Here is a 23,832-nt window from a genome sequence, read left to right as displayed (position 1 = left end):
GACAATTGCCATATGCAATTTTTCTTTAGTCCATTAGGTTTACAATATTTGACATGATTCTTCAATTAGTCAATGAAAAAAATAGCATAAATAAATTCAAATATCATTATTATTATATAATAAAGGAATTACAAATTATGTCGTCTATAACAAAAAATAACATTTGTGGATAGTCCTTAAAATATATTGTATGTATTCGGTAGCAATATAATAGAAATTCTGAATTTAATCAAATTTGAACCGAGTGAAGAATTCAGGTCTGCTGAATCATTTTTGTTCTATCTCCATTTTAAATAAATGTTAACAATTAATAATATATCTTTGTTTTTAAAAATTTCGCAATACTCTATACATATTTTATGAATGCATTCAGTATCGTAAACTATTGTTTATATAAATTCCCAAGTCATTCTAGAGTCATCTATTCAAATATTGTGAAATACTGAAATTTCCTAAATGCATTATGTATCGTAATTTAGATTCTTTTGTTTTTTTGGGCTGAGCTTGTAACAAGTAGATTGCATTTGATGAAGAATTAATCTTCTACTGATTTAAAGATATACATTTTAATATAAAACTTGTGACAAGTGATGTTTTTGTTAAAAACTCTAATGTGAATTCAAATTGAATTAATCAAGATCATGGCGTGTCGCAATTAAGCTTGCGTTGCTTCCTTCTGTTCATAGTGTGTGCAACTAAAAAATAATATTCATAGCATGTGGAGGTGTGTTTTGAGTATATGTAAAAGATTGATACTTTTTTTAATGTATTGGAAACACTAATGCATTAAAGATTGATTCTTTACCCAACACAGATCACTTATCTACCAATTCTGTGCCAAAAACAAATTAAAGAAAAACATAAGACATAGGGTATAAAGTTTGATAGGGGAATATATAAAAAGAAAAGAAAAGAAGAAGGGGAGCTGGGCACACAAAAAGAGATATCAACATGGAACCATCTAAGAAAAGAATCCATCCCTTTAATTTGTATAAAAAGCATACTGAGTAATGAAAGATAATTACTCATTCTTTTGTTCTCATACCTATATATACTCTATTGTTATTCTTAAAGGCCACAATATCGTTAACTACTCAATAACCTTTATCGTTAACTACTCAGTAACCTTTTTTTACAAATTAAAAAGATGGCTGAGATTATCGTGAACCTTGTTCTTCGCAAGTTGGGAGATGCGGTTGTTCAGGAAGCATTCTTTCTCTATGGGGTACGTGACAAGCTCGAGCGGGTTCAATGCGACCTCACTTGGATCCAGTCTTTCTTGAAAGAAGCAGAGGCAAAACGCCATAAAAATTAAATGGTAAAAAAATGGGTGAATGAGATTAAGGAGGTTGGGAATTTAATTGATGATGTATTAGAGAAGTTTTTGGTTGAGGTTGGAGGAGGTACACAGGAAGGCCTTTTGAACAAACTCAAACGGATAGGCAAGATGCCCATGAAACTAATTTCTGAACACAAAGTTGGTAGCGAGATAGACAAGATACAGAAGAGGCTCAGTGAAATCAAAGAAAACAAAGAAATGTACGGATTAGGTCTTGAAGAAACTAGTAGTGGGGCCTCTGTCGAGCAATCTATAAAGCCGTTCTTTAATCCTGACATAGATGAAATGGAGGTTGTCGGCTTCGACATTGAAAGGAAAACAATTGTCAAACAACTCATTGATGCAAATATTACTAGGCGAGCTGTGATCTCAATTGTTGGGGCCGGTGGATCAGGAAAAACTACACTTGCAAAAGAGGTGTACAAAAGGTAATATTCATTGTTTTAAAAAATGTGTGTCATACGATAAATAGTTTAATTTTTAATTTGGTAACTTTCCTCTGAAGAGAATAATGTTATAAACTAAAATGATTGTTTACTATAAAAATAATTGTATAGGGAGGGACAAATCATCGCAAATTAAATGTGTGATGTTACTTCTAACATGATCTTTTTTTTAATATTAAACAATTCAATAATTAGAACTATTGTAAAACAATAAATTTAATTATTTAACTATCAGTGTTAAAAGCTCTGTAGTATGGTAAAATCTTAATTTGTGTTTACTTCCAGCTTGTATGTTACTTGTATACAAATCATCTAATTAATTTATTTGATGCATTTCACAGTGCTGAAGTTAAACGTCACTTTGACATTTCCATGTGGTTAACTATTTCACAAGAATACAAGCTAATCGATATTTTGATGAAGATGCTAGAGAAGATTCGAGAGGTACATGACTCGGAGAGGCAGAATAAGGGAGAAGATTATTTCCTTACAGAGCTTAACAAATCTTTGAGAGAGAGAAAATATCTGGTTGTATTGGATGATTTATGGCCAATCAATAATATTTGGACCCAACTTCAACCTGCTCTTCCTAATGCTAATAATGGAAGTCGAGTATTAATTACTACCAGGTTTGTTTGCATTTTTTTATTGTAAAAAAAAATAGTGTTACATTAATTACTCAAGGGAAGATATAACAATTCTTTATATTGACAATCTTAAATTTGAAATCCAATAATAATGACATAATCTATATTACCCACCTATAATACATATAAATATGATAAGATTTGATGTATGTTCTACCATAAATCAAATAACTTAAAATGTCATGGTATGAAATTAACGGCCCTTGATCAATGTATCTTCAAACAATAATTTGAATTATATAAAATATGGTTGTTAGACTATATATATGTCCCTTAATTAATATATCCATAAATTTATCTTTAAAATTTTCAATTTGGCATCATTTTTATAAAAAAGAATTAACTATTGTTAAGATTGTCAAAATAACCATTGCCAAGTGATTCCTTCTCATAAAATATGCTTCTTATGTTTTGTGCATTGATTAATATCAGGTTCATTAAGCTCGCTGAAGAGGTCGACATTATATCTATCCCACACAAGATAGAGCCCTTAAATGAAGATGAAAGCAAACATCTATTGTTGAAGAAGGTTTTTCCCAATCGATTTGTAAATGAATGCCCCGATGGAGTACTTCCCCTAGTAACTCAATTTACCCAAAAAATTGGTGGATGGCCTCTAGCATTGGTGGTGCTTGGCGGAATCTTATCAAGAAAAAATCCCGATCACATTACATGGGATGACGTGATGCAAAAAATGGATTGGCAGACTGATGGTAGCATCTTCACGGGTGTTATATCCACCAGTTATGAGGATCTGCCATTTGCTCTCAAACCTTGTTTCATGTATTTTGGTGTTTTTCCTGAGGACTATCAAATCAAAGCAACAACTCTTATTCAATTATGGATTGCAGAAGGATTTATACGACAAGAGGGGATAAAATCATTGGAGGACATTGCTGAAAGCTATTTGGAAGAACTTGTGCAAAGGTACCTTATGTTGGATTTAATTAATGGTACGCCCGTTATGGGAAACCCAAATTCAATATCCGACCCGTTATGAAAAGATGCCAACCCTTTATGAATAGGTGCATTGGTTTTATATAAACCATTCATATCTCTCTCTCTAATATAATCAGAAAAACGTGTGAATAGTAACAGCCAAAATTAGAGAGAAAAGATAGAGAGCACCAAGAAGTATTCTGTTAAGGATTGAAGGTTTTAGGTCGTGGAAAACGCAGGGCTTCCGGCTTCGGCTTGTGATTCCTTGCAGAACCAGTGATACTGCTACGCTCGCAAGATCCGCTTCCGCACGAAGATTAACGGAGTTATTTGTAAGTTTTGTCCGTTGATTAACATTGGTATCAGAGCACTAGTTATGGCATGTATTCTGGTTTTAATACATACGTAAAATCTGTTATAATTAATTTTTTTTTTCTGAAAATTTTCCGAAAATTAATTGTAAAGAAATTTTCAGATTTTTTGGAGAATTTCCGAAAATTAATTTTAAGATTTGAATCACAAATTTTTTTTTAATACGTATTTTTTTTATTCACAAATTTTTATAAAATACGTTTTATAAAAATAAATACGTTTTATAAAATTAATTTTTCAGATATAAATACGTTTTATATTTGTATTCATTGTTTTGGAGATTTTTTAAATGTATCTTTTGGAGATGCATTGCAAAACAGTGATGTTGTATAGTGAAAATGGGAGATGCAAAACAAAACCATGCATCTTTAGTTTATTATGGATCTAATACAACTGGTTGGACAATTTTTTGGTCCAAATGAATCACAACCGTCCAAAGAACCATTTTTTCTCAAGAATTTTCGGAACTTGTACCGAATAAGATGATGTCATATGAAACAAAATTTTCAATTGGGCATTGTACCGAATAAGTCACATAATCTCTAAGTCTAGTTGATGGTTCTCGTTCCCTAGATGATCTTCTTCTATCCAGTAAATTTTCTTCCGTTTCATAGTTTTATGTTTTCGTTTTTTGCTGCATTTGTTGCATTATGCGTGTCTGCAGCACAAAAATGTTAGCTACTAAGCTATTCAAGATTGAAATGAAATATAATCAGGGTTGAGTGCTACATACCTCAGCTTTGCCTGTCAGAAGTGGAACGGCGAGGTCGGTGCCCCATTCGCCTACCTTGCATTTCGTCCATGGTCATTACACAACGGATGTGTTTTCTCCTACCACGCCGTATCCAATCTTTGTTTGGCTCAATTTTAGTTGTAGTGGTCGTAGGCCAATCTTCAGGATTGCCATAAGGAACAAACAGTGCATTCCAAGTACTCAGAAGGTAGTCCACCCTATACCAGTTGACAACAAATAGGTCGAGTGACTAGTTATTATGGCAATAAACCGCTAATGCATGAGCGTAAGGAATTCCAGTTATTATGGCGACAAACCCCAATTCTCTTCATTTTCCTTGTGCACAATTGCAAATGATAGAGGCATCAATTGGTTCTCGGCATCATAGACGCAAGCCATCAAAAGTCTGCCCTCATACCGCCCAGAAAGGAAGGCTGCATCTATACTGATCTCTGGTCTCAAGTAATTAAATGCGGTGATGCATGGTCTGTAAGCCCATGCCACGGCCACGAATTCCACAACACCTTGCTTGGCCAGTCCTGTATTTTTATCGAAGCTCGCTTGGTCAGAAAATCGTGCCTCGAGCCGGGATTCTTATCACATATCCCGATAAGCAATAGTTTCATAAAGTTGTATGACTCTTCCCAACTCCCAAATTGACAGGCAACTGCTATCTCACGACCTCTCCAAAGTTTGTTGTACTTCGGGGTTATACTACCAAACCTAACCCTCACACAGTGTGCCACACTCCGAATGCTCATAGTGGGGTCTTCCTTAATGCTACTCTCGATGATATCTGCGATTATTGATGCCGTCAGTTGTGCATGGTCGGTTCTGGTGTACTCAGACGTGCATGTGTGAGGCGTGTCTTGCTCGGTTATCATCCATGTATATCCTGCATTTGTTGCTCTTGCCTTTAGTTTGAAACGACAACCCGAAGTGCTGCATCTAATTTCCAGCCGGGATGTGTCACTTCTCTTTGTATATGTCTCCATGTTATTGTAAACATGGTACTCTCTGATCTTTTTGGTCAGTTGTTTTTTGTTAAGAAAGTATTGGCCTTTTGCGAGCTCACTCATGTATTCAATCCGACGACCGTAGTAAGAAACATCTGCTTCTTGAAAAGCAGATGTGTCATTGAAGTTTACAAACGGGTGAGTCTCATAACGGCCACTTAATGGCATATTCTCTCTATTTTGCCTCACAGTGGGCTGTGTGTATTCTTCTTCATCTTCTTCATCTTCTTCATCTTCTTCATCTCCTTCATCATTAATGTCCTAGTCTCCTTCCCCCCATTCATCCCTAGTTTGCAGATTTTCCTCCGGTACCTCGTTCATAAATTCAAATTTTGACTCGTTTGGATCTTTATGTACTGGTGCCGATCTGGGGTGAGGACTTGGTTCAGGCCCAGGTAAGGATGAAGGACCTCCATGCATGGATATAGGTGGGATAAAAGGTGGAGATTGAGGTGAATTACTGTATATTTCTGGTTCCGGTTCTGGTACTGGCATTGGGATAAAAGGAGTGGGTGGTTCATAATTTGGTTGATCATTTTCTGCACCTGACTCTCTACGAATTCTGCATGTAAAAACTTCCAATAATGATTCACCGGACCGCACAACTTGCGCGATCAGGCCTCTCAATGCTCCGTCATCACCCAATGCGATTCTGACATACTTTCCTGCATGGACCATTCGGGCCTGAATTTGTAATTCCCAACGATTCCTATTGTAGCCGCTCACTTCATAAATAAGCGATTGCAACTGCTCAAACGTGAAATTTTCATCAACCCAATACGTATTTACTGGAGGTTTGGAGTAACGTGCCCCATTCTGGTCAAAAATAAATTTCCCTCCAAAATGTATTGAAATTCCAATAGGCATGGCCAATAAACTACATTCGTAAATGTAAATATTTTGTCAGTTTCTTTTTTTAAAGTACTGAACAGTTGTGAACAATCAATATGTATATGCACATTACATGCACAGTAATGAACAGTAATGCACATCTATGAACAGTAATGAACAGTCGATACGTATATGCATAGTAAATAAACAGTAAATACGTATATGTACAGTAATGAACAGTACAGATGTATATGCACAGTAATGAACAGCAAATACGTATATAAACAGTAAATGAACAGTAAAATACGTATATGCATAGTATATGAACAGTAAATGAACAGTACATACGTACCTACACAGTATATGAACAGTAAATAATAATACGTCTATGAACAATAGATACGAATATAAATATCTGTGGATACGTAAATGAACAATTGCAGAAAAATAAAAATACATGTTTTAGTAGCTGAACAGTAACTCCTTCCTCTTCCTCCTCTTCTTTCTCTCTCTCTTTCTCCTTCTCTCTTTCAGAATGATTTTCTCTCTCTCGTAGCTGGAAACCTCTTTTTATAATGAAAAAAGCACACAAAAAAAAGGCCGGGCCGTGGATATTTTCCACGGGCCCAATTTTTAATCCCGCCCGTGGAATTTTTCCACGGGGCAGACTTAAAAAATCCCACCCGTGGATTTTTTCCACGGGCTGGGTATATTTATAATTCCAGCGTGAAGCTGGTTATTATTATTAAAATAATATTTTTTTTGGGTAAAAATAAAAATCTCGGAGAGGATACAATAGAAAATTAATAAAGAAGGGTAATTATAATTTCCCCCACTTATCCATCCCCCATTTCATCTCCCAACTAACTTTCTATTTTAACTATAACTATAACTACTATTTCTAACAACCTTTATTTCTTTTTTCTTTCTCCCTTTCTCTTCCACCTCCATTTTTCTCTTTCATCTCCATCTTCTTCTCCCACCTCCGCCTCCGCCTCTCTCTCCCACTTCTGCCTCTCCCACCTCCGCCTCCCACCTCCCTCTCTCACCTTCGCCTCCTACACCTCATCTCACCTCCGCCTCTACCTCCCTCTCCCACCTCCGCATCCCACTTCCTCCTCCGCATCCGTTTTTCCATTGATAAGCTCCCCTCCCTCTCCCACCTCCCACTCTCTCCCACCTCGAAATGGTAAATACAATAAGCTCCCTCCCTTTTACACTTTCGCCTCGGTTTTTTCCCTCTACGCCTGGTGCTCCCGCTCCAGCGAACGTTCTGCCGGAGATCATTCGTCACTCCATCCCAATCAAGCACGCTTCTGCCAAGAATAAATACTTCAACGTGTATGAATGAATACTTTATTGTGTATGAATGAATACTTCAATGTGTATGAATGAATACTAGAGCACGTCTCTACCGGGTCAGATCTGTCACTGTCGATCGTATCAAAATAATTTTGTATATGTATATGCAATTAATCTCTTTCATGTTTATATTCTTCTTCCTCATGAAGTAGCGAGTTTTGCAAAGAACAAAGCTTTATTAATGGTGAATTAGGCCACTGCGTATTAAATAAATGACATAAAAACAAATTTTGAAAAAAAATAGAGATATATGAATGAAAACTTGATGTCTTAGATATAAATACTTCAATGTGTATAAATGAATACTTAATATCTTAGGTATGAATACTTGCGTGACAAGATATTAATACTTGTGCAACAGACAACTCAAAAGTATGTCATCATGGATCTCATTTGAAAGATAAAATTGTGTATAAAACGTTCGTGGTTTTAGATTTGTAAAATTCTTCACAGATCGTCACAAATATTGGTTAGATTGAACGGAGAAAAAAAAACCCACCTCTAAAAATGTGTAAAGGATGGATGAGTGATGTGCCCAGTTTTTATATTTGCATTTACACGACGAGGATTAATACTTTCTCGATAAGAGATGAATACTTGTGCAACGGACAACTCGAAAGTATGTCATCATGGATCTCATTTGAAAGATAAAATTGTGTAGAAAACGTTCGTGGTTTTAGATTTGCAAAATTCCTCACATATCGTCAGAAATATTGGTTGGATTGAACGGAGAAAAAAAAGCACCTCTAAAAACGTGTAAAATATGAATGAGTGATATGTCCAGTTTTTATATTTGCACTTGCATGACTAGGATAAATACTTTCTCGATAAGGATAAATAATTGTACAACGGACAACTCGAAAGTATATCATCATTGATCTCATTTTAAAGATAAAATTATGTCAAAAACATTCGTAGTTTTAGATTTGCAAATTTCCTTACCGATTGTTCAGAAATATTGATTAGATTGAACGAAGAAAAAAAATCCCACCTCTAAAAACGTGTCCAGTTTTTTTTTTTAAATACTTGATATATTAGGTATGAATACTTGATGTATTATAGATGAATACTTGATGCATTATAGATGAATACTAGAGCACACTAGTTGTAAAATATTTCAAATATTATGTGGTTTCCAAATAGTAAGTGGTCCCCCTAAGTAGTTAGTAGTTATTGAAGTAGTTAATGACTGGGGGATGAAATAGGGGATTGTTACGGGGGGATAGCTAAGTGCTCCCAATAAAGAATGCCATGTCACTGTAAAAGTGAACCAACCAAGGGTAAAAGAGTCTTGTATTATTCTCTATTCCATCCCAAAATCTAATTCCACCCCTCACTTGGAATTGAAAAACAGGGAAAAAGCACTATTCCATATTCTTTAATCTGCACTGTACGTTCTGGGTATGTTCAGTAAGAATAGAAGCTCAATTCCTCTATTCCGGTCCAGCCGAACAGGCCCATTGAGAATAAAGGAAAAGTAGACATCTTAAGAAATAGACTTAAAATATTTTATTTTTGAAAAGTTGGATTATAGATAGTTCAATATCTATTTTCTTTAAAGATATAATAGGTGAAGAATCCGTTGAATGATGGAGTGAGGATAATAGGTGAAGAATCCGTTAAAAGATTATAAAATAATATAGAAAAAGTGAATGAGTACTAATTTTCAATGCATAGGATATGTAGCATTTATCCATATCCGTTTGTAGTCTGAAGAAATTATCCGTATTAATTTGAATTCGAATTATTTCGCTGTATACAATATTTATCCGGATCCGTATCCGGAATTATCCGAATCCGTTGATTCGGATCCGGAGAATTCATTTTCCGGAATTATCCGAATCCGTTTGATTCGGATCCGGATAATAAATGAATTCGGAGAGGATATCCATCAGATAATCTGACTCCGTTTACACCCCTAATAGGATATGTAGCATTTATTCATGTTTAAATTTTGAACCCGTAAAATTGTACCGATCCAAACTGTGTTCCATCATGCAGAGCTGTGGCATCCGGATAAAAAAATGATTTGAATTGGTATCAATTTTACATGCTACATTACCCCTGAGGACATGCTTCCCCTCTCTTACTGGTTTGTTTTGATTCTGACGGTGATTGGTCTGGTAGTAGAATTTGACACCAAATTTAATTCTTTGCTTGAGAAAGAAATTAACTGATATAAAAAAAAATGTACCTAATTAACTGCTATATCTAATTTATTTCTTTAGGCTGATTTCAAAGGGGAGACAAGGAAGATGGCTGAAAATATAATACTAGTAAATCAGTAATAATGCTATGAACTAACTTATGATATTTTAATATTTTACAGGTGTATCTTGTAAATATTTGTCTGAAGATTATTTTGACTGACGTGCTATAGCATATGAACCCGTGCTAATAAAAAATTAAGCTTTGGACCAAATTCCAGATAAACTGGTACATATAGCAGGACAACACAAGGTTAAAGATTTTAACAGAGCAGCTTTGTCTTCATGCAGCGATGTTTTGATTCTATAGTCTATATGCTGCATGAAGCCAAAACTTCTCCGTTAAAATCTTTACCTAGCAAATTGAAATAATCAAAACAAATTGATTATTTATGTGATTTAAGCTCAACTGAACCAAAAGCATACAAAAGTGTAGTATATTTTGACAATATAATAAACACATCTTTCCATATAATAATTTTAATATCTTTCATTGCCTCCATTCACTTAGCATACCATTTAAATTCTACATTTGCCTTTTATTTCATTTCTTTTCATCCATTTATGTTTTTTTTTTTTCATTTATTACAGACTACCTTTGATGAAGAATTAATTTTTATTATTTTCTTCAACTTATTTTAAGCTATACATTTCTGCAAAACTTGTGACAAGTGATGTTCTTGTTAGTTAAAAAAACCCTAATGTGAATTAAAATCCAATTAATCAAGTCATGTGGAAATTAAAAATGCTTTGCTTCCTTCTATTCATGGCGTGTGGATAGGGATGTAAACGGATCAGGATTATATGCTTCGAATTCAAACCGAATCTGCTTACTATCCGTATTCGGATTAAACGGAGTGGATAATTCGCGGATCTAGATACGGATTTGGTTATCTATTTGTAAACAGATCGGATATCAGAATAGTATCCGGAAGGGAACATAGCGGGTCCGAAACGAAATAAATCCATCGCCTGATAATTCTATAAATTAAAGGCGGATCCTTCAAGTGGGACAGTAACTTTTGTTATCTCCTAGCATATAAGGTTTCATTTAAATGTTTTGAGCCCCTTGTGGGACTAATTTGTTTCTGAAATCTTGACTCCGAAGTCTTCACGTGTGAAGATTCTTTTGTCAATTTGTGTGTAGGATCTTATGTAGCTTTCTACATGCAATATTTCGTGTCAAAGCAATTTATTAGCGCCACACAAGTAATAAAGTTTGATTCATATTATTTACCAACTATTAACTATCTCTTTAATTTTTTTTGACAAATTATATCATTTTTATAGTTTATTAAATTTAGAAACATGGGAAAATTTATTTAAATAGATGAATTGTCATATTTGAATTTTGAAAATTAGTATTTCTCTTTAAAATTCATATGACTCAATTATCTGTTTCGTATCCGTATTCGAATCTGTATTCATAGATTATCCGCTTTGTATCATATCCGATTAAGACGGATTTGGTTTTGAATTTTGATATCCGTTTACTATCTGTATCTGTATTTGTATCCGCTCAATAAAAAAAAAAACGGATACAGATTTGGTATCAGCATTATCCACTCCGAATCCGCTCCGTTTACACCCCTACGTGTGGATGTGTGTTTCGGGTATCCGTGAAAAGTTGATACTTTGTTTAAGGCGTTGGAAACATTAGTGCACAAAAAATTGATATTCTTTTTTAAAGTTATTGTTGATGCCTTGCTTCCTACTTTTTTTTTCTTTGTATGTTTCCCTTTCTCTTTAATCTTTCTTTTCATATTCCCTCTCAACCTTTATACCCTAAACAGACTTCTCCACCACTTCTGCATCCAAAGAAAAAAAAGAAAAAAGGAAAAGAAAAAGAAAAAAGACATTGCGTATAAGGTTGAGAGGGGAATATAAAAAGATTGATTAAGGAGAAAGGAATATATAAAGAAAAAAAGGAGGGCTAGGCATATTATAAAAAGAATCTATTTCCTTAATTATACTGAGAAGACAATTGCCATATGCAATTTTTCTTTAGTCCATTAGGTTTACAATATTTGACATGATTCTTCAATTAGTCAATGAAAAAAATAGCATAAATAAATTCAAATATCATTATTATTATATAATAAAGGAATTACAAATTATGTCGTCTATAACAAAAAATAACATTTGTGGATAGTCCTTAAAATATATTGTATGTATTCGGTAGCAATATAATAGAAATTCTGAATTTAATCAAATTTGAACCGAGTGAAGAATTCAGGTCTGCTGAATCATTTTTGTTCTATCTCCATTTTAAATAAATGTTAACAATTAATAATATATCTTTGTTTTTAAAAATTTCGCAATACTCTATACATATTTTATGAATGCATTCAGTATCGTAAACTATTGTTTATATAAATTCCCAAGTCATTCTAGAGTCATCTATTCAAATATTGTGAAATACTGAAATTTCCTAAATGCATTATGTATCGTAATTTAGATTCTTTTGTTTTTTTGGGCTGAGCTTGTAACAAGTAGATTGCATTTGATGAAGAATTAATCTTCTACTGATTTAAAGATATACATTTTAATATAAAACTTGTGACAAGTGATGTTTTTGTTAAAAACTCTAATGTGAATTCAAATTGAATTAATCAAGATCATGGCGTGTCGCAATTAAGCTTGCGTTGCTTCCTTCTGTTCATAGTGTGTGCAACTAAAAAATAATATTCATAGCATGTGGAGGTGTGTTTTGAGTATATGTAAAAGATTGATACTTTTTTTAATGTATTGGAAACACTAATGCATTAAAGATTGATTCTTTACCCAACACAGATCACTTATCTACCAATTCTGTGCCAAAAACAAATTAAAGAAAAACATAAGACATAGGGTATAAAGTTTGATAGGGGAATATATAAAAAGAAAAGAAAAGAAGAAGGGGAGCTGGGCACACAAAAAGAGATATCAACATGGAACCATCTAAGAAAAGAATCCATCCCTTTAATTTGTATAAAAAGCATACTGAGTAATGAAAGATAATTACTCATTCTTTTGTTCTCATACCTATATATACTCTATTGTTATTCTTAAAGGCCACAATATCGTTAACTACTCAATAACCTTTATCGTTAACTACTCAGTAACCTTTTTTTACAAATTAAAAAGATGGCTGAGATTATCGTGAACCTTGTTCTTCGCAAGTTGGGAGATGCGGTTGTTCAGGAAGCATTCTTTCTCTATGGGGTACGTGACAAGCTCGAGCGGGTTCAATGCGACCTCACTTGGATCCAGTCTTTCTTGAAAGAAGCAGAGGCAAAACGCCATAAAAATTAAATGGTAAAAAAATGGGTGAATGAGATTAAGGAGGTTGGGAATTTAATTGATGATGTATTAGAGAAGTTTTTGGTTGAGGTTGGAGGAGGTACACAGGAAGGCCTTTTGAACAAACTCAAACGGATAGGCAAGATGCCCATGAAACTAATTTCTGAACACAAAGTTGGTAGCGAGATAGACAAGATACAGAAGAGGCTCAGTGAAATCAAAGAAAACAAAGAAATGTACGGATTAGGTCTTGAAGAAACTAGTAGTGGGGCCTCTGTCGAGCAATCTATAAAGCCGTTCTTTAATCCTGACATAGATGAAATGGAGGTTGTCGGCTTCGACATTGAAAGGAAAACAATTGTCAAACAACTCATTGATGCAAATATTACTAGGCGAGCTGTGATCTCAATTGTTGGGGCCGGTGGATCAGGAAAAACTACACTTGCAAAAGAGGTGTACAAAAGGTAATATTCATTGTTTTAAAAAATGTGTGTCATACGATAAATAGTTTAATTTTTAATTTGGTAACTTTCCTCTGAAGAGAATAATGTTATAAACTAAAATGATTGTTTACTATAAAAATAATTGTATAGGGAGGGACAAATCATCGCAAATTAAATGTGTGATGTTACTTCTAACATGATCTTTTTTTTAATATTAAACAATTCAATAATTAGAACTATTGTAAAACAATAAATTTAATTATTTAACTATCAGTGTTAAAAGCTCTGTAGTATGGTAAAATCTTAATTTGTGTTTACTTCCAGCTTGTATGTTACTTGTATACAAATCATCTAATTAATTTATTTGATGCATTTCACAGTGCTGAAGTTAAACGTCACTTTGACATTTCCATGTGGTTAACTATTTCACAAGAATACAAGCTAATCGATATTTTGATGAAGATGCTAGAGAAGATTCGAGAGGTACATGACTCGGAGAGGCAGAATAAGGGAGAAGATTATTTCCTTACAGAGCTTAACAAATCTTTGAGAGAGAGAAAATATCTGGTTGTATTGGATGATTTATGGCCAATCAATAATATTTGGACCCAACTTCAACCTGCTCTTCCTAATGCTAATAATGGAAGTCGAGTATTAATTACTACCAGGTTTGTTTGCATTTTTTTATTGTAAAAAAAAATAGTGTTACATTAATTACTCAAGGGAAGATATAACAATTCTTTATATTGACAATCTTAAATTTGAAATCCAATAATAATGACATAATCTATATTACCCACCTATAATACATATAAATATGATAAGATTTGATGTATGTTCTACCATAAATCAAATAACTTAAAATGTCATGGTATGAAATTAACGGCCCTTGATCAATGTATCTTCAAACAATAATTTGAATTATATAAAATATGGTTGTTAGACTATATATATGTCCCTTAATTAATATATCCATAAATTTATCTTTAAAATTTTCAATTTGGCATCATTTTTATAAAAAAGAATTAACTATTGTTAAGATTGTCAAAATAACCATTGCCAAGTGATTCCTTCTCATAAAATATGCTTCTTATGTTTTGTGCATTGATTAATATCAGGTTCATTAAGCTCGCTGAAGAGGTCGACATTATATCTATCCCACACAAGATAGAGCCCTTAAATGAAGATGAAAGCAAACATCTATTGTTGAAGAAGGTTTTTCCCAATCGATTTGTAAATGAATGCCCCGATGGAGTACTTCCCCTAGTAACTCAATTTACCCAAAAAATTGGTGGATGGCCTCTAGCATTGGTGGTGCTTGGCGGAATCTTATCAAGAAAAAATCCCGATCACATTACATGGGATGACGTGATGCAAAAAATGGATTGGCAGACTGATGGTAGCATCTTCACGGGTGTTATATCCACCAGTTATGAGGATCTGCCATTTGCTCTCAAACCTTGTTTCATGTATTTTGGTGTTTTTCCTGAGGACTATCAAATCAAAGCAACAACTCTTATTCAATTATGGATTGCAGAAGGATTTATACGACAAGAGGGGATAAAATCATTGGAGGACATTGCTGAAAGCTATTTGGAAGAACTTGTGCAAAGGTACCTTATGTTGGATTTAATTAATGGTACGCCCGTTATGGGAAACCCAAATTCAATATCCGACCCGTTATGAAAAGATGCCAACCCTTTATGAATAGGTGCATTGGTTTTATATAAACCATTCATATCTCTCTCTCTAATATAATCAGAAAAACGTGTGAATAGTAACAGCCAAAATTAGAGAGAAAAGATAGAGAGCACCAAGAAGTATTCTGTTAAGGATTGAAGGTTTTAGGTCGTGGAAAACGCAGGGCTTCCGGCTTCGGCTTGTGATTCCTTGCAGAACCAGTGATACTGCTACGCTCGCAAGATCCGCTTCCGCACGAAGATTAACGGAGTTATTTGTAAGTTTTGTCCGTTGATTAACATTGGTATCAGAGCACTAGTTATGGCATGTATTCTGGTTTTAATACATACGTAAAATCTGTTATAATTAATTTTTTTTTTCTGAAAATTTTCCGAAAATTAATTGTAAAGAAATTTTCAGATTTTTTGGAGAATTTCCGAAAATTAATTTTAAGATTTGAATCACAAATTTTTTTTTAATACGTATTTTTTTTATTCACAAATTTTTATAAAATACGTTTTATAAAAATAAATACGTTTTATAAAATTAATTTTTCAGATATAAATACGTTTTATATTTGTATTCATTGTTTTGGAGATTTTTTAAATGTATCTTTTGGAGATGCATTGCAAAACAGTGATGTTGTATAGTGAAAATGGGAGATGCAAAACAAAACCATGCATCTTTAGTTTATTATGGATCTAATACAACTGGTTGGACAATTTTTTGGTCCAAATGAATCACAACCGTCCAAAGAACCATTTTTTCTCAAGAATTTTCGGAACTTGTACCGAATAAGATGATGTCATATGAAACAAAATTTTCAATTGGGCATTGTACCGAATAAGTCACATAATCTCTAAGTCTAGTTGATGGTTCTCGTTCCCTAGATGATCTTCTTCTATCCAGTAAATTTTCTTCCGTTTCATAGTTTTATGTTTTCGTTTTTTGCTGCATTTGTTGCATTATGCGTGTCTGCAGCACAAAAATGTTAGCTACTAAGCTATTCAAGATTGAAATGAAATATAATCAGGGTTGAGTGCTACATACCTCAGCTTTGCCTGTCAGAAGTGGAACGGCGAGGTCGGTGCCCCATTCGCCTACCTTGCATTTCGTCCATGGTCATTACACAACGGATGTGTTTTCTCCTACCACGCCGTATCCAATCTTTGTTTGGCTCAATTTTAGTTGTAGTGGTCGTAGGCCAATCTTCAGGATTGCCATAAGGAACAAACAGTGCATTCCAAGTACTCAGAAGGTAGTCCACCCTATACCAGTTGACAACAAATAGGTCGAGTGACTAGTTATTATGGCAATAAACCGCTAATGCATGAGCGTAAGGAATTCCAGTTATTATGGCGACAAACCCCAATTCTCTTCATTTTCCTTGTGCACAATTGCAAATGATAGAGGCATCAATTGGTTCTCGGCATCATAGACGCAAGCCATCAAAAGTCTGCCCTCATACCGCCCAGAAAGGAAGGCTGCATCTATACTGATCTCTGGTCTCAAGTAATTAAATGCGGTGATGCATGGTCTGTAAGCCCATGCCACGGCCACGAATTCCACAACACCTTGCTTGGCCAGTCCTGTATTTTTATCGAAGCTCGCTTGGTCAGAAAATCGTGCCTCGAGCCGGGATTCTTATCACATATCCCGATAAGCAATAGTTTCATAAAGTTGTATGACTCTTCCCAACTCCCAAATTGACAGGCAACTGCTATCTCACGACCTCTCCAAAGTTTGTTGTACTTCGGGGTTATACTACCAAACCTAACCCTCACACAGTGTGCCACACTCCGAATGCTCATAGTGGGGTCTTCCTTAATGCTACTCTCGATGATATCTGCGATTATTGATGCCGTCAGTTGTGCATGGTCGGTTCTGGTGTACTCAGACGTGCATGTGTGAGGCGTGTCTTGCTCGGTTATCATCCATGTATATCCTGCATTTGTTGCTCTTGCCTTTAGTTTGAAACGACAACCCGAAGTGCTGCATCTAATTTCCAGCCGGGATGTGTCACTTCTCTTTGTATATGTCTCCATGTTATTGTAAACATGGTACTCTCTGATCTTTTTGGTCAGTTGTTTTTTGTTAAGAAAGTATTGGCCTTTTGCGAGCTCACTCATGTATTCAATCCGACGACCGTAGTAAGAAACATCTGCTTCTTGAAAAGCAGATGTGTCATTGAAGTTTACAAACGGGTGAGTCTCATAACGGCCACTTAATGGCATATTCTCTCTATTTTGCCTCACAGTGGGCTGTGTGTATTCTTCTTCATCTTCTTCATCTTCTTCATCTTCTTCATCTCCTTCATCATTAATGTCCTAGTCTCCTTCCCCCCATTCATCCCTAGTTTGCAGATTTTCCTCCGGTACCTCGTTCATAAATTCAAATTTTGACTCGTTTGGATCTTTATGTACTGGTGCCGATCTGGGGTGAGGACTTGGTTCAGGCCCAGGTAAGGATGAAGGACCTCCATGCATGGATATAGGTGGGATAAAAGGTGGAGATTGAGGTGAATTACTGTATATTTCTGGTTCCGGTTCTGGTACTGGCATTGGGATAAAAGGAGTGGGTGGTTCATAATTTGGTTGATCATTTTCTGCACCTGACTCTCTACGAATTCTGCATGTAAAAACTTCCAATAATGATTCACCGGACCGCACAACTTGCGCGATCAGGCCTCTCAATGCTCCGTCATCACCCAATGCGATTCTGACATACTTTCCTGCATGGACCATTCGGGCCTGAATTTGTAATTCCCAACGATTCCTATTGTAGCCGCTCACTTCATAAATAAGCGATTGCAACTGCTCAAACGTGAAATTTTCATCAACCCAATACGTATTTACTGGAGGTTTGGAGTAACGTGCCCCATTCTGGTCAAAAATAAATTTCCCTCCAAAATGTATTGAAATTCCAATAGGCATGGCCAATAAACTACATTCGTAAATGTAAATATTTTGTCAGTTTCTTTTTTTAAAGTACTGAACAGTTGTGAACAATCAATATGTATATGCACATTACATGCACAGTAATGAACAGTAATGCACATCTATGAACAGTAATGAACAGTCGATACGTATATGCATAGTAAATAAACAGTAAATACGTATATGTACAGTAATGAACAGTACAGATGTATATGCACAGTAATGAACAGCAAATACGTATATAAACAGTAAATGAACAGTAAAATACGTATATGCATAGTATATGAACAGTAAATGAACAGTACATACGTACCTACACAGTATATGAACAGTAAATAATAATACGTCTATGAACAATAGATACGAATATAAATATCTGTGGATACGTAAATGAACAATTGCAGAAAAATAAAAATACATGTTTTAGTAGCTGAACAGTAACTCCTTCCTCTTCCTCCTCTTCTTTCTCTCTCTCTTTCTCCTTCTCTCTTTCAGAATGATTTTCTCTCTCTCGTAGCTGGAAACCTCTTTTTATAATGAAAAAAGCACACAAAAAAAAGGCCGGGCCGTGGATATTTTCCACGGGCCCAATTTTTAATCCCGCCCGTGGAATTTTTCCACGGGGCAGACTTAAAAAATCCCACCCGTGGATTTTTTCCACGGGCTGGGTATATTTATAATTCCAGCGTGAAGCTGGTTATTATTATTAAAATAATATTTTTTTTGGGTAAAAATAAAAATCTCGGAGAGGATACAATAGAAAATTAATAAAGAAGGGTAATTATAATTTCCCCCACTTATCCATCCCCCATTTCATCTCCCAACTAACTTTCTATTTTAACTATAACTATAACTACTATTTCTAACAACCTTTATTTCTTTTTTCTTTCTCCCTTTCTCTTCCACCTCCATTTTTCTCTTTCATCTCCATCTTCTTCTCCCACCTCCGCCTCCGCCTCTCTCTCCCACTTCTGCCTCTCCCACCTCCGCCTCCCACCTCCCTCTCTCACCTTCGCCTCCTACACCTCATCTCACCTCCGCCTCTACCTCCCTCTCCCACCTCCGCATCCCACTTCCTCCTCCGCATCCGTTTTTCCATTGATAAGCTCCCCTCCCTCTCCCACCTCCCACTCTCTCCCACCTCGAAATGGTAAATACAATAAGCTCCCTCCCTTTTACACTTTCGCCTCGGTTTTTTCCCTCTACGCCTGGTGCTCCCGCTCCAGCGAACGTTCTGCCGGAGATCATTCGTCACTCCATCCCAATCAAGCACGCTTCTGCCAAGAATAAATACTTCAACGTGTATGAATGAATACTTTATTGTGTATGAATGAATACTTCAATGTGTATGAATGAATACTAGAGCACGTCTCTACCGGGTCAGATCTGTCACTGTCGATCGTATCAAAATAATTTTGTATATGTATATGCAATTAATCTCTTTCATGTTTATATTCTTCTTCCTCATGAAGTAGCGAGTTTTGCAAAGAACAAAGCTTTATTAATGGTGAATTAGGCCACTGCGTATTAAATAAATGACATAAAAACAAATTTTGAAAAAAAATAGAGATATATGAATGAAAACTTGATGTCTTAGATATAAATACTTCAATGTGTATAAATGAATACTTAATATCTTAGGTATGAATACTTGCGTGACAAGATATTAATACTTGTGCAACAGACAACTCAAAAGTATGTCATCATGGATCTCATTTGAAAGATAAAATTGTGTATAAAACGTTCGTGGTTTTAGATTTGTAAAATTCTTCACAGATCGTCACAAATATTGGTTAGATTGAACGGAGAAAAAAAAACCCACCTCTAAAAATGTGTAAAGGATGGATGAGTGATGTGCCCAGTTTTTATATTTGCATTTACACGACGAGGATTAATACTTTCTCGATAAGAGATGAATACTTGTGCAACGGACAACTCGAAAGTATGTCATCATGGATCTCATTTGAAAGATAAAATTGTGTAGAAAACGTTCGTGGTTTTAGATTTGCAAAATTCCTCACATATCGTCAGAAATATTGGTTGGATTGAACGGAGAAAAAAAAGCACCTCTAAAAACGTGTAAAATATGAATGAGTGATATGTCCAGTTTTTATATTTGCACTTGCATGACTAGGATAAATACTTTCTCGATAAGGATAAATAATTGTACAACGGACAACTCGAAAGTATATCATCATTGATCTCATTTTAAAGATAAAATTATGTCAAAAACATTCGTAGTTTTAGATTTGCAAATTTCCTTACCGATTGTTCAGAAATATTGATTAGATTGAACGAAGAAAAAAAATCCCACCTCTAAAAACGTGTCCAGTTTTTTTTTTTAAATACTTGATATATTAGGTATGAATACTTGATGTATTATAGATGAATACTTGATGCATTATAGATGAATACTAGAGCACACTAGTTGTAAAATATTTCAAATATTATGTGGTTTCCAAATAGTAAGTGGTCCCCCTAAGTAGTTAGTAGTTATTGAAGTAGTTAATGACTGGGGGATGAAATAGGGGATTGTTACGGGGGGATAGCTAAGTGCTCCCAATAAAGAATGCCATGTCACTGTAAAAGTGAACCAACCAAGGGTAAAAGAGTCTTGTATTATTCTCTATTCCATCCCAAAATCTAATTCCACCCCTCACTTGGAATTGAAAAACAGGGAAAAAGCACTATTCCATATTCTTTAATCTGCACTGTACGTTCTGGGTATGTTCAGTAAGAATAGAAGCTCAATTCCTCTATTCCGGTCCAGCCGAACAGGCCCATTGAGAATAAAGGAAAAGTAGACATCTTAAGAAATAGACTTAAAATATTTTATTTTTGAAAAGTTGGATTATAGATAGTTCAATATCTATTTTCTTTAAAGATATAATAGGTGAAGAATCCGTTGAATGATGGAGTGAGGATAATAGGTGAAGAATCCGTTAAAAGATTATAAAATAATATAGAAAAAGTGAATGAGTACTAATTTTCAATGCATAGGATATGTAGCATTTATCCATATCCGTTTGTAGTCTGAAGAAATTATCCGTATTAATTTGAATTCGAATTATTTCGCTGTATACAATATTTATCCGGATCCGTATCCGGAATTATCCGAATCCGTTGATTCGGATCCGGAGAATTCATTTTCCGGAATTATCCGAATCCGTTTGATTCGGATCCGGATAATAAATGAATTCGGAGAGGATATCCATCAGATAATCTGACTCCGTTTACACCCCTAATAGGATATGTAGCATTTATTCATGTTTAAATTTTGAACCCGTAAAATTGTACCGATCCAAACTGTGTTCCATCATGCAGAGCTGTGGCATCCGGATAAAAAAATGATTTGAATTGGTATCAATTTTACATGCTACATTACCCCTGAGGACATGCTTCCCCTCTCTTACTGGTTTGTTTTGATTCTGACGGTGATTGGTCTGGTAGTAGAATTTGACACCAAATTTAATTCTTTGCTTGAGAAAGAAATTAACTGATATAAAAAAAAATGTACCTAATTAACTGCTATATCTAATTTATTTCTTTAGGCTGATTTCAAAGGGGAGACAAGGAAGATGGCTGAAAATATAATACTAGTAAATCAGTAATAATGCTATGAACTAACTTATGATATTTTAATATTTTACAGGTGTATCTTGTAAATATTTGTCTGAAGATTATTTTGACTGACGTGCTATAGCATATGAACCCGTGCTAATAAAAAATTAAGCTTTGGACCAAATTCCAGATAAACTGGTACATATAGCAGGACAACACAAGGTTAAAGATTTTAACAGAGCAGCTTTGTCTTCATGCAGCGATGTTTTGATTCTATAGTCTATATGCTGCATGAAGCCAAAACTTCTCCGTTAAAATCTTTACCTAGCAAATTGAAATAATCAAAACAAATTGATTATTTATGTGATTTAAGCTCAACTGAACCAAAAGCATACAAAAGTGTAGTATATTTTGACAATATAATAAACACATCTTTCCATATAATAATTTTAATATCTTTCATTGCCTCCATTCACTTAGCATACCATTTAAATTCTACATTTGCCTTTTATTTCATTTCTTTTCATCCATTTATGTTTTTTTTTTTTCATTTATTACAGACTACCTTTGATGAAGAATTAATTTTTATTATTTTCTTCAACTTATTTTAAGCTATACATTTCTGCAAAACTTGTGACAAGTGATGTTCTTGTTAGTTAAAAAAACCCTAATGTGAATTAAAATCCAATTAATCAAGTCATGTGGAAATTAAAAATGCTTTGCTTCCTTCTATTCATGGCGTGTGGATAGGGATGTAAACGGATCAGGATTATATGCTTCGAATTCAAACCGAATCTGCTTACTATCCGTATTCGGATTAAACGGAGTGGATAATTCGCGGATCTAGATACGGATTTACGGAGTGGATAATTCGCGGATCTAGATACGGATTTGGTTATCTATTTGTAAACAGATCGGATATCAGAATAGTATCCGGAAGGGAACATAGCGGGTCCGAAACGAAATAAATCCATCGCCTGATAATTCTATAAATTAAAGGCGGATCCTTCAAGTGGGACAGTAACTTTTGTTATCTCCTAGCATATAAGGTTTCATTTAAATGTTTTGAGCCCCTTGTGGGACTAATTTGTTTCTGAAATCTTGACTCCGAAGTCTTCACGTGTGAAGATTCTTTTGTCAATTTGTGTGTAGGATCTTATGTAGCTTTCTACATGCAATATTTCGTGTCAAAGCAATTTATTAGCGCCACACAAGTAATAAAGTTTGATTCATATTATTTACCAACTATTAACTATCTCTTTAATTTTTTTTGACAAATTATATCATTTTTATAGTTTATTAAATTTAGAAACATGGGAAAATTTATTTAAATAGATGAATTGTCATATTTGAATTTTGAAAATTAGTATTTCTCTTTAAAATTCATATGACTCAATTATCTGTTTCGTATCCGTATTCGAATCTGTATTCATAGATTATCCGCTTTGTATCATATCCGATTAAGACGGATTTGGTTTTGAATTTTGATATCCGTTTACTATCTGTATCTGTATTTGTATCCGCTCAATAAAAAAAAAAACGGATACAGATTTGGTATCAGCATTATCCACTCCGAATCCGCTCCGTTTACACCCCTACGTGTGGATGTGTGTTTCGGGTATCCGTGAAAAGTTGATACTTTGTTTAAGGCGTTGGAAACATTAGTGCACAAAAAATTGATATTCTTTTTTAAAGTTATTGTTGATGCCTTGCTTCCTACTTTTTTTTTCTTTGTATGTTTCCCTTTCTCTTTAATCTTTCTTTTCATATTCCCTCTCAACCTTTATACCCTAAACAGACTTCTCCACCACTTCTGCATCCAAAGAAAAAAAAGAAAAAAGGAAAAGAAAAAGAAAAAAGACATTGCGTATAAGGTTGAGAGGGGAATATAAAAAGATTGATTAAGGAGAAAGGAATATATAAAGAAAAAAAGGAGGGCTAGGCATATTATAAAAAGAATCTATTTCCTTAATTATACTGAGAAGACAATTGCCATATGCAATTTTTCTTTAGTCCATTAGGTTTACAATATTTGACA

The 23,832-nt window shown here is 34.5% G+C and overlaps 2 protein-coding genes across 7 annotated transcripts; both read left to right on the top strand.

The window, feature by feature from the left end:
• Nucleotides 1–111: 111 nt before the first annotated feature.
• On the top strand, nucleotides 112–11,843 carry LOC144557598 (putative disease resistance RPP13-like protein 3). 4 transcript variants are annotated; one of them, XR_013512707.1, is made up of 5 exons: nucleotides 112–1,767; nucleotides 2,127–2,414; nucleotides 2,865–3,359; nucleotides 3,611–3,703; nucleotides 10,015–11,843. XR_013512707.1 is itself a non-coding variant. In XM_078306195.1 (4 exons), the coding sequence occupies exons 1-4, from the start codon at nucleotides 1,316–1,318 to the stop codon at nucleotides 3,630–3,632; spliced, it is 1,257 nt and encodes a 418-aa protein (XP_078162321.1). In that variant the 5' UTR covers nucleotides 112–1,315; the 3' UTR covers nucleotides 3,633–11,843. The 4 variants fall into 4 exon arrangements, 2 of the variants coding, with proteins under 2 accessions (XP_078162321.1, XP_078162320.1); XR_013512706.1 differs by having other exon boundaries at nucleotides 2,865–3,703; XM_078306195.1 differs by having other exon boundaries at nucleotides 3,611–11,843.
• A 139-nt stretch (nucleotides 11,844–11,982) lies between these two features.
• LOC144557599 (putative disease resistance RPP13-like protein 3) lies at nucleotides 11,983–23,750 on the top strand. 3 transcript variants are annotated; one of them, XR_013512708.1, is made up of 5 exons: nucleotides 11,983–13,638; nucleotides 13,998–14,285; nucleotides 14,736–15,230; nucleotides 15,482–15,574; nucleotides 21,886–23,750. XR_013512708.1 is itself a non-coding variant. In XM_078306197.1 (4 exons), the coding sequence occupies exons 1-4, from the start codon at nucleotides 13,187–13,189 to the stop codon at nucleotides 15,501–15,503; spliced, it is 1,257 nt and encodes a 418-aa protein (XP_078162323.1). In that variant the 5' UTR covers nucleotides 11,983–13,186; the 3' UTR covers nucleotides 15,504–23,750. The 3 variants fall into 3 exon arrangements, 2 of the variants coding, with proteins under 2 accessions (XP_078162323.1, XP_078162322.1); XM_078306197.1 differs by having other exon boundaries at nucleotides 15,482–23,750; XM_078306196.1 differs by having other exon boundaries at nucleotides 14,736–23,750.
• The last annotated feature ends 82 nt before the right edge of the window (nucleotides 23,751–23,832 follow it).

Source organism: Carex rostrata, chromosome 7, assembly GCF_964058835.1.
Source record: "Carex rostrata chromosome 7, lpCarRost1.2, whole genome shotgun sequence".
Lineage (NCBI taxonomy): Eukaryota > Viridiplantae > Streptophyta > Magnoliopsida > Poales > Cyperaceae > Carex > Carex rostrata.
This window is presented reverse-complemented; position numbering and strand designations above follow the sequence as displayed.

Bases quoted from the DNA above. Each gene is read 5' to 3' on its own strand.
- LOC144557598 (XM_078306194.1), top strand. From the start codon at position 1,316: ATGGTAAAAAAATGGGTGAATGAGATTAAGGAGGTTGGGAATTTAATT. The intron at 1,768-2,126 runs GTAATATTCATT...TGCATTTCACAG, and splicing joins GCAAAAGAGGTGTACAAAAG to TGCTGAAGTTAAACGTCACT. The intron at 2,415-2,864 runs GTTTGTTTGCAT...GATTAATATCAG, and splicing joins CGAGTATTAATTACTACCAG to GTTCATTAAGCTCGCTGAAG.
- LOC144557599 (XM_078306196.1), top strand. From the start codon at position 13,187: ATGGTAAAAAAATGGGTGAATGAGATTAAGGAGGTTGGGAATTTAATT. The intron at 13,639-13,997 runs GTAATATTCATT...TGCATTTCACAG, and splicing joins GCAAAAGAGGTGTACAAAAG to TGCTGAAGTTAAACGTCACT. The intron at 14,286-14,735 runs GTTTGTTTGCAT...GATTAATATCAG, and splicing joins CGAGTATTAATTACTACCAG to GTTCATTAAGCTCGCTGAAG.